General features: G+C 45.0%; 1 protein-coding gene across 1 annotated transcript in view; it reads right to left on the bottom strand.

Annotated features, from left to right (window-relative positions):
* Positions 1-6,454: 6,454 nt before the first annotated feature.
* Positions 6,455-14,945, bottom strand: part of colgalt2 (collagen beta(1-O)galactosyltransferase 2) — a 22,939-nt gene continuing 14,448 nt past the window's right edge. The window contains exons 7-12 of the mRNA XM_035522078.1: positions 13,222-13,295; positions 11,913-12,019; positions 10,508-10,640; positions 9,939-10,066; positions 9,574-9,780; positions 6,455-7,213 (exon numbers count right to left, since the gene is read on the bottom strand). Coding sequence (XP_035377971.1) covers positions 6,946-7,213; positions 9,574-9,780; positions 9,939-10,066; positions 10,508-10,640; positions 11,913-12,019; positions 13,222-13,295 — 917 coding nt within the window. The 3' untranslated portion in view covers positions 6,455-6,945. The remainder of the gene's footprint in view (positions 7,214-9,573; positions 9,781-9,938; positions 10,067-10,507; positions 10,641-11,912; positions 12,020-13,221; positions 13,296-14,945) is intronic.

Raw genomic sequence — 14,945 nt, forward strand, 5'->3', positions numbered from 1 at the left:
AGGGAGTGAAAGAGGAACATTCATGCAAAAAGCATAGGAGATGAAAAAACAAACACTCAGCGTGTTGACGTGTAGGGAGAGAGATGAGTTCATCTGACCAGGGTTATTTTAGAACGATTTTACCCAGAAGTCCTGCTCTTCTGCCATGCTATTCAAAATAATCGGATGGAAATTAAAACATGCTACTTAAAGTTCCCTCTGCGTTTACATCTCCAGTTCCCAGTCCACTCAACCACCCCCAACTTCATCATCTTCATCATCTTCAGCGGAAGTCATGTTACTCAGTAGCTGACAATAACTGAACATGCCTGTTAACCAGTAGTTCGGTTGGCAGTGACATTGAGGCCAAGACAAGGTTCACATTGAGAGGGGTGTGTGTGCGTGTGTGTGTGTGTGTGTGTGTGTGCGTGCGTGTGTGTGTGCATGTACGTGTGTGTGCGTGCGTGTTACATACTAGCGGTGATGTCAGAGATAATCCTAACTTACACACATGACTACATACAGGCTTCCACACGGCCTGTGCAAGTTTGAATAGTTAATCAGAAACTGGTCTGCAGCTGCTTCTGATAAAGTCTGGAAAAATCAGGTAAAGTGGCAGAGGAAAGAGGAGAAACATATACACACACAAAATAAACACCATATACACCCCAGACCGTGAATCAGTGTGAAAGTTTGTGTAGATGTGCGTGTGTGTGACCTCATGTAACCCTTATATCCACCCCTCACACACTTCTCGCCTTCTCTTGCTCAGCTTCCTCTCTTATTCCTTGCTCCCACACACACACACACACACACACACACACACACACACACACACACACACACAAGGAAAAAGCCACATCACAGGAGAAAATAACACTGAAGACACTTCTTCCTAGGAGTCTATATAACAGGAGTCCTGGTCAACATCTCCCATCCTCCCAGGAAAATCCAGCTGCCCCATTTCTCTGAGGAGAGTCATTCATCCTCATGGTCAGAACCTCCAGAGGGAGGGTGGAGAGCTTGCATCACTGTCTCAGACCCCGCCCACCGCAGCCTCGACCTGGCGATGACCATCGTCTCAGACCCCGCCCACCGCAGCCTCGACCTGGCGATGACCATCGTCTCAGACCCCGCCCACCGCAGCCTCGACCTGGCGATGACCATCGTCTCAGACCCCGCCCACCGCAACCACTTTAAAAACAGAACATCACTGCTCCTTCACCGGTACTGAAACCACCATTACTGATTTTTGCACGTTAGTGTTCCCCGCCTGGTTTACATTTGCCAAAGCTACTTTTTATATTGCAAGAAGAAACATGTACACATGTGCACGCAATCTAGTTTACATACCTGACAATCTAGTTTATATACTTGACAATCTACTTTACACACTACTTTACAAAACTGTTTTCAAGCAAATGCACTCTCACGAGTCCTGTAACACATGAACAACTGAAGCAGAATGACCACAGATAACTAGAGCAGTAAAAGAAGTCGAAGGACAACTTTGATTTATTGTGCATAGAAACAGCCCGTGCCTGTTTCTAGAGGTCAGCTCGAATTGTTTATTATCTCTGAGGAAAACATTGTTTATGTGACCTTCTTCTTTTAATATGGGTAAAGTTCAACAAGTCTGCCAATCAACAACGAGACAACAACGTTAAACACCAAATATACTGCCGTTTGAAATGGGATGGACATTTCCGTGTAAGACAGATTTACCTGTACGTACAGGTACTTACAGGTACTTTTTAAAAGTGTCAAATGATGACGTAAAGGCAAGCTGGCGCGTGCAGGTTAGAGCGCCACCATAAGAAGATCCTGAGCTCTCTGCCACCCCCAAGCGGACGCAAGAGGAAGCGCATCACCTGAAATCCATGGTGCTCGAGCACTGGAAGCCTTTGTCATGGACGATCACAGTAAACTGACGCAGAGGTGAAGTGCAGGTTAAACTAATAATACAATTAACGCGGACAGTAGAGCGGCAATGAGAATAGTAGCTGTCTCAGTGTCCAAAGCAGACAAGTAAGACCAGCACTGTGACAGCACTATCATAACACTGATGCCACTGTAAGATGTAGTTTTGTAGTTCTATTTCTCTGTGTTGTGCGGCAGTCTCCCGTGTGAGGGGCGGCCTCCCTCCCTCCCTCCCTCTCCATCCCTCCTTCCATCCCTCTCTCTCTCTCTCTCTCTCTCTCTCTCTCTCTCTCTCTCTCTCTCTCTCTCTCACACTTGTATCAGCTGTCAGATCAGTTAGTGTACAAGGTGAACAATCTTACTGCTGAATCATCACATGTGCAGACAAACAAACAAACACACACACACACACACACACACACACACACACACACACACACTTGTTATATAACTTTTACACATGTACACAGGTGTTCTCTGTGTATGTGTGTACACAGGTGTGCATTCTCCATGTGGGTTGATGGTTCCGTGAGCTACATGCTATGTGCCACTTCTGCCCTTCTAAAGCACCACCCATAGCTACATCTGGAACTGCCCCCTACTTCCTCTTATCTGGGTGGGGCTTCACAGCCTGGCAGCTCTGTGGCCCCGCCTCACCCTCAGCCTGGCCCCGCCTCACCCTCTGCATTGCCCCACCTCACCTTCAGCCTGGCTCCGCCTCACGACCCCCCCCATGCCCTGTACACATAACCTGCCCCCTTCTTGTTAATGTGCCGAGTCATCTGCTGAGTCCCCTTTCCTCAATGGGCTGATGCCCCACCCCCTGAACCCTGTTACAAGGCCACACCCACACCCTCCTCCTTCCGCTGTCCTCTTGGTCTCACTGATAAAGCACAGTGCCGTAAACCCGGCCTGGAGATGACTCAGCACTGTCTCAGCATTCCGGCAGAACAGACAGGAGACTGAAGGCCCTGACAGCTCGGACAGCACCACTACAGACGATGCTGATAAAAGACTGGGAATATCTCTCTCAGTGAAAGACACTGTAGGATGTAAAGACTGGGAATATCTCTCTCAGTGAAAGACACTGTAGGATGTAAAGACTGGGAATATCTCTCTCAGTGAAAGACACTGTAGGATGTAAAGACTGGGAATATCTCTCTCAGTGAAAGACACTGTAGGATGTAAAGACTGGGAATATCTCTCTCAGTGAAAGACACTGTAGGATGTAAAGACTGGGAATATCTCTCTCAGTGAAAGACACTGTAGGATGTAAAGACTGGGAATATCTCTCTCAGTGAAAGACACTGTAGGATGTAAAGACTGGGAATATCTCTCTCAGTGAAAGACACTGTAGGATGTAAAGACTGGGAATATCTCTATCCATCTCCTCATGAACTCCAACCAAAATGCCAAAATGTTATTAAGAGATAGGATGGGGGTGTGGGTGAGAATATTGCAGACTATTTGTAAGAATGCATGGCTCATCACCTCTCTCCACCTACACACACACAGAAATCTCTTACAGGCTGTTTGAAACTGAGCACTGACATCACTACTGTGTCACTAAGACAAAAACGTATCTAATTCCATCAAGTACACAAGGCCGATGTACCACTATATATCAGCCTTAATGTGTGCGATGGCTGCTGTGTGTGTGTCCCCTACCTGAGCAGTGAAGCTGTGTCCACCCATCCGTCCAAACACTGATCTTTACACAGAATAGAGAGATGAGAGCAAGAGGAAAAGAGAAAGCAAGAGAGTGAAAGAAAAAGTGGGGAGGGAGAGAGCGAGGGAGAGAAAGAGAGAGAGAGAGAGAGAGAGAGAGAGAGAGAGAGAGAGAGAGAGAGAGAGAGAGAGAGAGAGAGAGGTGGGTTGCGGGTGTTTGGTCCATGCAGCTCTCTCCTCTGATTTTGGTGTTCTGCCATGCTGTTGCCCTCATCACATAGTGTGTGTGTGTGTGTGTGTGTGTTTGTTTGTGTGTTTGTTTGTGTGTTTTCCTGTTTCCTAGTATTAGTACGCAGCCTCACTATGCTGATGTCGAGAGCCATAAATATTCATGGCAGCTGGGACCCACCCAAAACAAACACACACACACACACACACACACACACACACACACACACACACACACACACACACACACACACACACACACACACACACACACACACACACCCCTCTGTGCTATTCAGTCCCTCCTGTAAGTCAGTAATGACTATAAGGGGTGCACACTGCGTCACTCAGACACTGCATTTCTAGTTCTGTTCTCTGAGCACAGTAAACCCCTGAATCTCCTCAACTACAGATTTTTCCAGCAAAGTCTCTTGCTCTCCGAAAAGATAACCAGTATGTAGACAGATGGCGTGAAATGGCTTTAGTTAGAAATGGACTGTGGCGCGAGATCAGGTTCGCAGGTGAAGCTGATTGTGCGTTTCTATAGAAACATCTTCCCTTTACCTGAGTCAGTCCACGCAGACACCGGAAAACTCCGCCACTGCAGTACGGGCATAATGACGCACATAGTAATTAGCTACGAGGCCAGGTGAGCTAATAAAACCAAACATTAAACAGTATTCATTAATGTTTACAGCATCAACAAACATTACACAATATAAAACCAACGAACAGGCCAGCAGGACACAGTGAAATAGCGCGCCTGCACGCATTCTGGTGCAGCACGAAAACCGTGAACGCTCGAGCAGCTCGTGAGATGGCGTAAATGCCAAGAACATGAAAAACCGTCTTTGCTGACGCGAGCCCTGACCGGGTGAAGCTGGCCTTTACGCGTCGTCCTCGCGTTTCTGCTCCAACTCCAACTTTTCATGAAACTTGGGAATCTTACAATCTGATGGCGTCCCGCAGAGTTTTCCCGAACTAACACTGCACTTTAGTCAGTATAGTCAGACTATTCGTGCATTAATATGGATTTGTATGGAAGAAAGAGGGAAAACATTTATTTAGAGAATTGGCCATGGTTGTGCCTGGGCCAGCCAGCAGAGGGAGCCCTGTTCCATAAATATGAGTCCATGAGATTACGAGATGGGATTAAGATAGCAAATTATTAACCCTAAAATTACCTCCCAGGCAGGTTTAATACGTAGTTCGTCAAGGAGTTGTAAACGAATAGTATATTATTAATGTTGGTTGAGTATTTATTCTTCACATATCTGAGAATCAGGGCACAGTAATGTCTGTACGGAGTGAAAGGACCCAGTGGAGTCCACTGGAGGACGTTCAAGACATCCAGGCTCAGACAGCCATGCAAATCAGGCTCCACAAGACAGAGACTACCACTGCCCACTACAACAGTGGCTCAGACTGTCACGGTTGCTCCCTATGCTTGTCCCGTGGTTTCCCTGTCTTGTGTTTTGTTTTTTCCACACCCGTTCATTTCTAGCCTTGTTCAGGTAATATATTTAAATGCTGTCTTGTGCCTGTGTCGGGGCTGTTCATTGTATGTATGTCTATGAGAGCCCATATCTGTTCATTAGAAGTCTAATTTGTTTATGCACCTCATACCTGCGTGTTTCCTAGTCCGTGTTTATCCGAGCCTGCGTGTTTCCTAGCCTCTGTTATAGCCCGAGCCCGTTTGCCTTCGTGTGCTTTTGTTTGTTGTCACGTATTCTCGGTCTCTTCGTGTTGGTTCTTTGACCCTGGACTACTCTGACGACTACAACTCTGGACTTGCCCCTAATAAATCTCGCTCTTCTCGGCACTTGCGTCCACCTCCTCACTACACAGACGTTGGATTGGTGTGCTGTGCCACCGTGGGATTGCTGGAAGATTCTAGAACTTACATTATGTACACTTTTATGGCCTTAATATTCAGTTAGTTACCGACACGAACTACTTACATTCTCCCCCATTCACACTGGGTCACTGAAAACAACAGAACACTGGTGTTTGCTGTAGAATGTAGGTGTAGAATGCTGGTGTTTGCTGTAGAATGTAGGTGTTTGCTGTAGAATGCCTTATACAATACTGCGCAAAGATTTTAAGCCGCCATTAGATGTGCTGTTTTAGAAATGGTATAATGACCGTATATATTTTTTTGTTCGTATAATTAGATATTGTCATTACCTTTGCTAAACATCAAATGTAAATGTAAACCTTCCGAGCTCTTCCAGAACAGTCTGACCCAGAGACGTCTCCAGAGAGACAGAGTCGTGAGAAAACACTTAACACGTCTGTGCCAAAGAGTTTGATAATGTAGCTACATAGACCTCTCAAATAAAAATGCTTTGGGCTTTTTACAGATTCAGATTACATTATTAAAACTAAATTACAAACTAAATGATTGTCTTAATGGTAAAAAAAAACAAAAAAACAAACACTAATTAAGTCATGTTTTGATTTACATACTTTACATACTAAACCTCACAGTTCTGAGTACAAAAGTGCCATTATTGTATATATTCACCTTCAGCAAAGGTTTTTTCAGATCTGGTAGAGTGCATTTGGAATATACAAGAGTATTCTCTCAGCCTCTTTAAGATTTACACTTACACACACACATAGGTAATTTAGTATTTGGACAACTGTGATTCTTTTATTCCCTGTACCACCACATAAACCATGTCAACCACACTGAATTCACAAACAGTAGAGATACTCTCTTAAAAAACTATTTAAAAACACACTAACATTGATGTCTTTTTGGGTGGTGTTGTCTTGTTTTTGTATTTTCTTATATGCTGTGCTCAGTGTGGCTACCCTGATATGTATTGCTATTCCTCTATGTGTCTCTATAGGGTCCTCCAGGGACAGTGATGTGGGCGGACGTGTAGAACATGTCACCAAATAAATAACGTGGATGCAAAGCTTTAGCCTTTGTCTTCCTTTTCCTGTGCTTCCGGTCAGCCAATGGTGTGTATACATTTCAGCCTGCTGCAATGCTATTGGCTGACCACCAGCAAATGAGGGAGGCTGTCAGTTGTGAAGTGATGGACAGGGTGTGAGCTGATGAAGGTGTTGTGATGATGAGGTGTGGTTGTTGGTATATGTGTGTGTGTGTGTGTGTATAAGTCTCTCTCTTTATTCCTGTCACAGTTCATCTCTGGAGGCTGCAGAGGGCGCTGTATCGCCTGTCGCGCTGGTCTGGCCGATGGGACGGATGCTTTCCTGTGGGGACATTTTCTGGGTGTGAGTCTGGTTCCAGTCTGTAGTGATGTGCTCGTCATCCCAGATGGTGGACGTTTCTGTGTCACTGAAGTAACCCGGCTCGCCCGTGTAGTGCGTCGGGTAAAGAAGGAGAGGCTCCACGGAGAACGCACGCAAATCCCTCGGATCAAAGTGGGACATGTATGCTGTGCTGAAGGGGGGAGAGAGAGAGAGAGAGAGGGAGAGGGAGAGAGAGAGAGAGGTGTTACATGTATAGACAATCAGTTTAAAAATTTGAGTTGGACTGTGTATGTCACATTTGAGTTGGACTGTGCATGTCACATTTGAGTTGGACTGTGCATGTCAGTTTTGAGTTGGACTGTATGTTAGATTTGATTTTGACTGTGTATGCCACATTTAAGTTGGACTCTGTATGTTAGTTTTGAGTTGGAATGTGTATATTAAATTTGATTTTGACTGTGTATGTCACATTTGAGTTGGACTTTGCATGTTAGATTTGAGTTGGACTGTGTATGTCACATTTGAGTTGGACTGTATGTTAGATTTGATTTTGACTGTGTATGCCACATTTAAGTTGGACTGTGTATATTAAATTTGATTTTGACTGTATGTCACATTTGAGTTGGACTTTGCATGTTAGATTTGAGTTGGACTGTGCATGTCAGATTTGAGTTGGACTGTGTATGTCACATTTGAGTTGGACTGTGCATGTCAGTTTTGAGTTGGACTGTGTATATTAAATTTGATTTTGACTGTGTATGTCACATTTGAGTTAGAATATCTATGTCACATTTGATTTTGACTGTGTATGTCACATTTGATTTTGACTGTGTATGCCACATTTGAGTTGGAATGTGCATGTCACATTTGAGTTGGAATGTGTAAATTAAATTCGATTTTGACTGTGTATGTCACATTTGAGTTGGACTTTGTATGTTAGATTTGAGTTGGACTGTGCATGTTGGATTTGAGTTGGAATGTGTAGGTCACATTTGAATTGGACTGTGCATGTCACATTTGAGTTTGGCTGTGCATGTCACATTTGATTTTGACTGTGTATGCCACATTTGAGTTGGAATGTGTATGTCACATTTGAGTTGGACTGTGTATGTCACATTTGAGTTGGAATGTGTAAATTAAATTTGATTTTGACTGTGTATGTCACATTTGAGTTGGTCTGTGTATGTTAGATTCTCACTAATTACAGGGATGACAGTGTGTTTTCTGTCCTTTCCCAGAATAAAAGCAAATCTGGAGGGCTTTGATCAAACAGTGGCAGTGGAGACTGTAACTCCACTACTAGTTCATCCTACCAAACACAGTCGCTCTCTTTCAGCTCTCGTTTTCACAGAACTGTGGATATTTACAGTCCTTTTATATATATATATAAATGCACACCACTTCACATAACAGAAAAAGATCGCACATTCTCTCTCTCTCAATTCTCAGTGAACCTTTGCAATATTAAGGAAATTAAGAACTCCATGTTAATAATAATGAAAATGTTAATTATTTTAAATATGTTAAATATTTTTTTACATTTAATTTAAAAAAACCTCATTTGTACTGAAAGAACAAGTCAAGATGAGAAAGGTAAAGTGAAAACAAAGGAAAATATTAAAAATAAGAGAAGAAAGGATGAATAAATATGAATAAATATTCATTAATGATATTAATATTAATGAATAATTCTCCCCTTCTCTTCCTCTCCCTCTCCGTCTCTCACACACACACAGATGCTACAGTGTATTTGGCCAGTAATCCATCTGGTCTTTGCTCCGCTCCCTCTGGGCCTCTCTGCTTCCATCAATGGGTTTGCTGTACTGCTGTGGCAGGAAGCCGGAAAAGCCACGCCCTCTTCACATTCCTCGGCAAGAGGGCGAGGGAGGAGCTTGCCCTCAGAGGGCGAGAGAGAGAGAGAATTTAATTGAAATTGAGAAAGGGGAAGAGGGGGATAAAAGAGGGTGAGATGGATAGAGAAGGAGAGAGAGAAGAGGAGATAATTAAATAATAAAAGGAAGAAAGGAAGAGAGAGATGGGGAGGTGTAAGAGGGCAAGAGGAGCGAAGGGATGGCTGGAGGGCGGGGCACTGAAGCTATGGAGAGAAAGAATAACAGAAAGAGAGAGAGAGAGAGAGAGAGAGAGACAGACAGAGAGAGAGAGAGAGAGAGAGAGAGAGAGAGAGAGAGAGAGAGAGAGAGAGACAGAGAGCACTGGGTCCAGAGACATGAACAGAGAGCAGGAAACAGGACTCCCAGCGGAGAGAAAGACGGGAATTGTGTGGCCCTGTGGGGACACCGTACGTATTTATCCCACTGAACAATCCAGTACTGTGTGTCAGAGGTGTGTGTGTGTGTGTGTGTGTGTGTGTGCATACTGAAGGTAAGCTTTTTGAGTATTATATGAGCAAAAAGGTGTTATACATGCACATTCTTACTGACTGGAGTGGTCTCAAAAAAAAAATCTTATTACGCTTCCCTACAGACCTCACATCACATCCATCCATCCATCCATCCATCCATCCTTCCATCCATCATCTCCCTCTCTTACTTCGGGTGTTTGTTGAACATGATGGGCAGAAACTCGTCGACAGGCAGCATCCTGCTGAAGGCCTGTGCTGACAGTAGCTTCCGCGCCCCCCGCAGGGTCAGGGCGTAGCCTAGCGTCCAGTAGGAGTAGCCCGCCTCCACCAGGTTATCCATGCCCTCCACCCACATCTCCGCCTGGGCTGCCTGCATCCGCTTACGACCTACGTAGCTAAAGATAGATAGATAGATAGATAGATAGATAGATAGATAGATAGATAGATAGATAGATAGGTGGTGTGTGAGTGTGTGTGTGTGTGAGAGTGTGTGTGTGTGAGAGTGTGTGTGTCTGTGCGCGTGTGTGTGTGTATGCGTGTGTGTGTAGATTACATAAGGTCCCAGTCCAGCTGGATCTTGTCCACATCCTCCATGATAAGCTGCACTCTCTTCTTAAACAGGGGCTCAAATCTCACATCATCCTCCAGGACCAACACACGCTGCAGATCCCTCTCTACCATCTGACACACACACACACACGTAAGCACATCAGCCGGACAGCACCCTAGTAAAGACCCTGATCTCACAGTCTATGCCACAATTCCTTCATAAACAGGTGGTGAGTTTTCACTGAAGGGCTTATGTAAGGACAGCAGATTTTAAAAACTGAATTTAAAAATGTGAATTTGTATCTCTGTGTGTATCTTTGTGTGTGTATATCTGTGTGTGTGTGGGTGTGTATGTGTTGGAGAGTGTGTGTGTGGGAGAGAGAGAGAATACGTATTTGTACGTCTGTGTATGTGTGACTATGAGCGTGTGTGTATCTGTGTATGTGTTGCAGTGTGTGTGTGAGAGAGAGAGTATGTATCTGTACATCTGTGTATGTGATTGAGTGTGTGTGTGTGTGTGTGTGTTTGTGTGCGTCTGTGTTGGAGTGTGTGTGTGTGTGTGTGTGTGTGTACCTGTGTCCATGTGGCATGGTGACTGAGGAAACAGCCGATCTCTCCTCGTGTCAACACTCTGCCTGAGTACGGGTCTCTGTAATCTGGCATCATGTCAATGCCCAGTGTACGCAGCTGAGAGGAGTTCAGGGCCCTGAGAGAGAGAGAGAGAGAGAGAGAGAGAGAGACATACAACTGATTCTCCCTGACTGTAAACACCTCTGTGTATTTATCTCCCTGACTGTAAACACCTCTGTGTATTTATCTTCTTGACTGTAAACACCTGTGTATTTATCTTCCTGACTGTAAACACCTGTGTATTTATCTCCCTGACTGTAAACACCTGTGTATTTATCTTCTTGACTGTAAACACCTGTGTATTTATCTCCCTGACTGTAAATACCTGTGTATTTATCTCCCTGACTGTAAACACCTGTGTATTTATCTCCCTGACTGTAAATACCTCTGTGTATTTATCTCCCTGACTGTAAACACCTCTGTGTATTTATCTTCCTGACTAAACACCTCTGTGTATTTATCTTTCTCCTCTCCTTATTATTTCTTTTCTTTCTTTTCACTTTCAGTTTCTCATCTGGACATCTGTCATGTTTCCTTCATACTGATGATCATTTCATGTTAATTATTATAAACAGTTTGTTCGTGTTGTTGTACTGTGACGCTGTTCTGGCAGCACTGTAAGCGATTTTGATCATAGCAGTAAACTTTACTGAACAGATCTGAGAGAGAGTGAGAGAGAGTGAGAGAGAGATGGGTAAGAGTAGAGGTGTAGAAATATGTTTCGTTCCTAAAAGCAGCAGTATTAGGCGAGTATTAGGCAAGTATTCGGTGTGTATTAGGTGAGTATTAGGTGTGTATTAGGAGAGTATTAGGCCAGTATTAGGCAAGTATTAGGTGTTTATTAGGAGAGTATTAGGCTAGTATTAGGAGAGTATTAGGTGAGTATTAGGCATGTATTAGGCCAGTGTTAGGTGAGTATTAGGAGAGTATTAGGCGAGTATTAGTCCAGTATTAGGCAAGTATTAGGTGTGTATTAGGCGTGTATTAAGAAAGTGTTAGGTGAGTATTAGTCATGTATTAGGTGTGTATTAGGAGAGTATTAGGTGAATATTAGGCAAGTAATAGGAGAGTATTAGGAGAGTATTAGGGGAGTTTAAGGAGTGTATTAGATTAGTATTAGGAGAGTATTAGGTGAGTACTAGGTGAGTATTAGGCATGTATTAGGTGTGTATTAGGAGAGTATTAGGTGAATATTAGGCAAGTAATAGGAGAGTATTAGGAGAGTATTAGGGGAGTTTAAGGAGTGTATTAGATTAGTATTAGGAGAGTATTAGGTGAGTATTAGGCAAGCTGGTGTTTTTGTTTGGGTTGCCATGCTGCAGTTTGCACTGTTTCCTTAGCAACCTACTTGCCATCCACAGCATTGATGAGAGTTGCCTCCAACCCCAGAGCTGCCAGACTGTTCAACATCCTCCTTCTCCGATCCACCCGCCTCTTTAGATTAATCAGAAAGATCTGAGAGCGAGAGAGAGAGCGAGAGAGAGAGGAGAGAGAGAGGAGAGAGAGAGGAGAGAGAGAGGGAGAGAGAAGAGAGAGAAGAGAGAGAGAGGGAGGGAGAGAAGAGAGAGAGAGGGAGGGAGAGAGAGAGGGAGAGAGGAGAGAGAGAAGAGAGAGAGAGAAGAGAGAGAGAAGAGAGAGAGAGGAAGAAGGAGAGAGAGAGAGGGAGAGAGAGAGAGAGAGAGAGAGAAGAGAGAGAAGAGAGAGAGAGGGAGGGAGAGAGAGAGGGAGAGAAGAGAGAGAGAGAAGAGAGAGAGAAGAGAGAGAGAGGGAGAAGGAGAGAGAGAGAGAGGGAGAGAGAGAGAGAGAGAGAGGAGAGAGAGAAGAGAGAGAGAGAAGAGAGAGAGAAGAGAGAGAGAGGGAGAAGGAGAGAGAGAGAGAGGGAGAGAGAGAGAGAGAGAAGAGAGAGAAGAGAGAGAGAGGGAGGGAGAGAGAGAGGGAGAGAAGAGAGAGAGAAGAGAGAGAGAAGAGAGAGAGAGGGAGAAGGAGAGAGAGAGAAGAGAGAGAGAGGGAGGGAGAGAAGAGAGAGAGAGGGAGGGAGAGAGAGAGGGAGAGAGGAGAGAGAGAAGAGAGAGAGAGAAGAGAGAGAGAAGAGAGAGAGAGGGAGAAGGAGAGAGAGAGAGGGAGAGAGAGAGAGAGAGAGAGAGAGAAGAGAGAGAAGAGAGAGAGAGGGAGGGAGAGAGAGAGGGAGAGAAGAGAGAGAGAGAAGAGAGAGAGAAGAGAGAGAGAGGGAGAAGGAGAGAGAGAGAGAGGGAGAGAGAGAGGGAGAGAGGAGAGAGAGAAGAGAGAGAGAGAAGAGAGAGAGAAGAGAGAGAGAGGGAGAAGGAGAGAGAGAGAGAGGGAGAGAGAGAGAGAGAGAAGAGAGAGAAGAGAGAGAGAGGGAGGGAGAGAGAGAGGGAGAGAAGAGAGAGAGAGAAGAGAGAGAGAAGAGAGAGAGAGGGAGAAGGAGAGAGAGAGAGAGAGGGAGAGAGAGAGGGAGAGAGGAAGACATAATGAAGGGTGTAAAAAGGAAGGATACAGAAAAAAGGAAACAGGAAGAGAGACTTTATCACAACAAAGGCAGACTACTCGTGCCAAGGTGTTAGGTTGGTGGAGCAAATCAAGCTAAACTGAAAAAAGTTGTTAGGTGGGCGGGGCATGCCAGAAACCCCTCCCCCCACCTCATCGAAGCCCATGGTGTCTTGAGGCTTTGTAGGGATGAACACCAGCTCTGACGGCTCGATTCTGTGGTTAACTGTGTGTGTGTGCGAGAGAAAGAGAGAGAAGTTTAATCTATATTATTATTATTATTATCTGCTATTTGCTGATACATGATTTAAATTATATAATCTATTTTATTTTTTGTTTACCAAGTTAAATTTTTCATCAAAGCTTGGGAGAGAGAAAGCATAACAGAGAGAGAGAGGATGAGAGATAAACCGATCAATAGAGAGATATGGGTGTTTAGATGCACTAGAACATTCTGAAATGTATGTACTGTTTGCAAAAATGTGTATGCTTTAAAAACAAGATGGTGAAAGGAAAATATGACTAATATGTATGACAAAGTGTGTGAGAGCGCCTCTTTACTGGTGTGTGTGTGTGTGTGTGTGTGTGTGGTGTGGGACTCTTACTGGGTGCCTCTTTACTGGTGTGTGTGTGTTTGTGTGTGTGTGGTGTGGGACTCTTACTGGGTGCCTCTTTACTGGTGTGAGTGTGTGTGTGTGTGTGTGTGTGTGTGTGGTGTGGTGTGGGACTCTTTCTGGGTGCCTCTGTGATGGTGTGTGTGAGTGAGTGTGTGTGTGTGTGTGTGTGTTGTGAGACTCTTACTGAGTGCCTCTGTGATAGTGTGTGTGTGTGAGTGAGTGTGTGTGTGTGTGGTGTGGGACTCTTACTGGGTGCCTCTGTGATGGTGTGTGTGAGTGTGTGTGTGTGTGTGTGTGTGTGTGTGTGTGTGTGTGTGTGTGTGTGTGTTGTGGGACTCTTACTGAGTGCCTCTGTGATGGTGTGTGTGAGTGAGTGTGTGTGTGTGTGTGTGTGTGTGTGTGTGTTGTGGGACTCTTACTGAGTGCCTCTGTGATAGTGTGTGTGTGTGAGTGAGTGAGTGTGTGTGTGTGTGTGTGTGTGTGTGTGTGTGTGTGTGTGTGTGTGTGTGTGTGTGTGTGAGTGTGTGTGTGTGTGGTGTGGGACTCTTCCTGGGTGCCTCTGTGATGGTGTGTGTGAGTGAGTGTGTGTGTGTATGTGTGTGTGTGTTATGAGACTTACTGAGTGCCTCTGTGATAGTGTGTGTGAGTGAGTGTGTGGTGTGGGACTCTTACTGGGTGCCTCTTTACTGGTGTGTGTGTGTTTGTGTGTGTGTGGTGTGGGACTCTTACTGGGTGCCTCTTTACTGGTGTGAGTGTGTGTGTGTGTGTGTGTGTGTGTGTGTGTGTGGTGTGGTGTGGGACTCTTTCTGGGTGCCTCTGTGATGGTGTGTGTGAGTGAGTGTGTGTGTGTGTGTGTGTTGTGAGACTCTTACTGAGTGCCTCTGTGATAGTGTGTGTGTGTGAGTGAGTGTGTGTGTGTGTGGTGTGGGACTCTTACTGGGTGCCTCTGTGATGGTGTGTGTGAGTGTGTGTGTGTGTGTGTGTGTGTGTGTGTGTGTGTTGTGGGACTCTTACTGAGTGCCTCTGTGATGGTGTGTGTGAGTGAGTGTGTGTGTGTGTGTGTGTGTGTTGTGGGACTCTTACTGAGTGCCTCTGTGATAGTGTGTGTGTGTGAGTGAGTGTGTGTGTGTGTGTGTGTGTGTGTGTGTGTGAGTGTGTGTGTGTGTGGTGTGGGACTCTTCCTGGGTGCCTCTGTGATGGTGTGTGTGAGTGAGTGTGTGTGTGTATGTGTGTGTGTGTTATGAGACTTACTGAGTGCC

This window comes from Electrophorus electricus, chromosome 23 (assembly GCF_013358815.1).
Source record: "Electrophorus electricus isolate fEleEle1 chromosome 23, fEleEle1.pri, whole genome shotgun sequence".
Lineage (NCBI taxonomy): Eukaryota > Metazoa > Chordata > Actinopteri > Gymnotiformes > Gymnotidae > Electrophorus > Electrophorus electricus.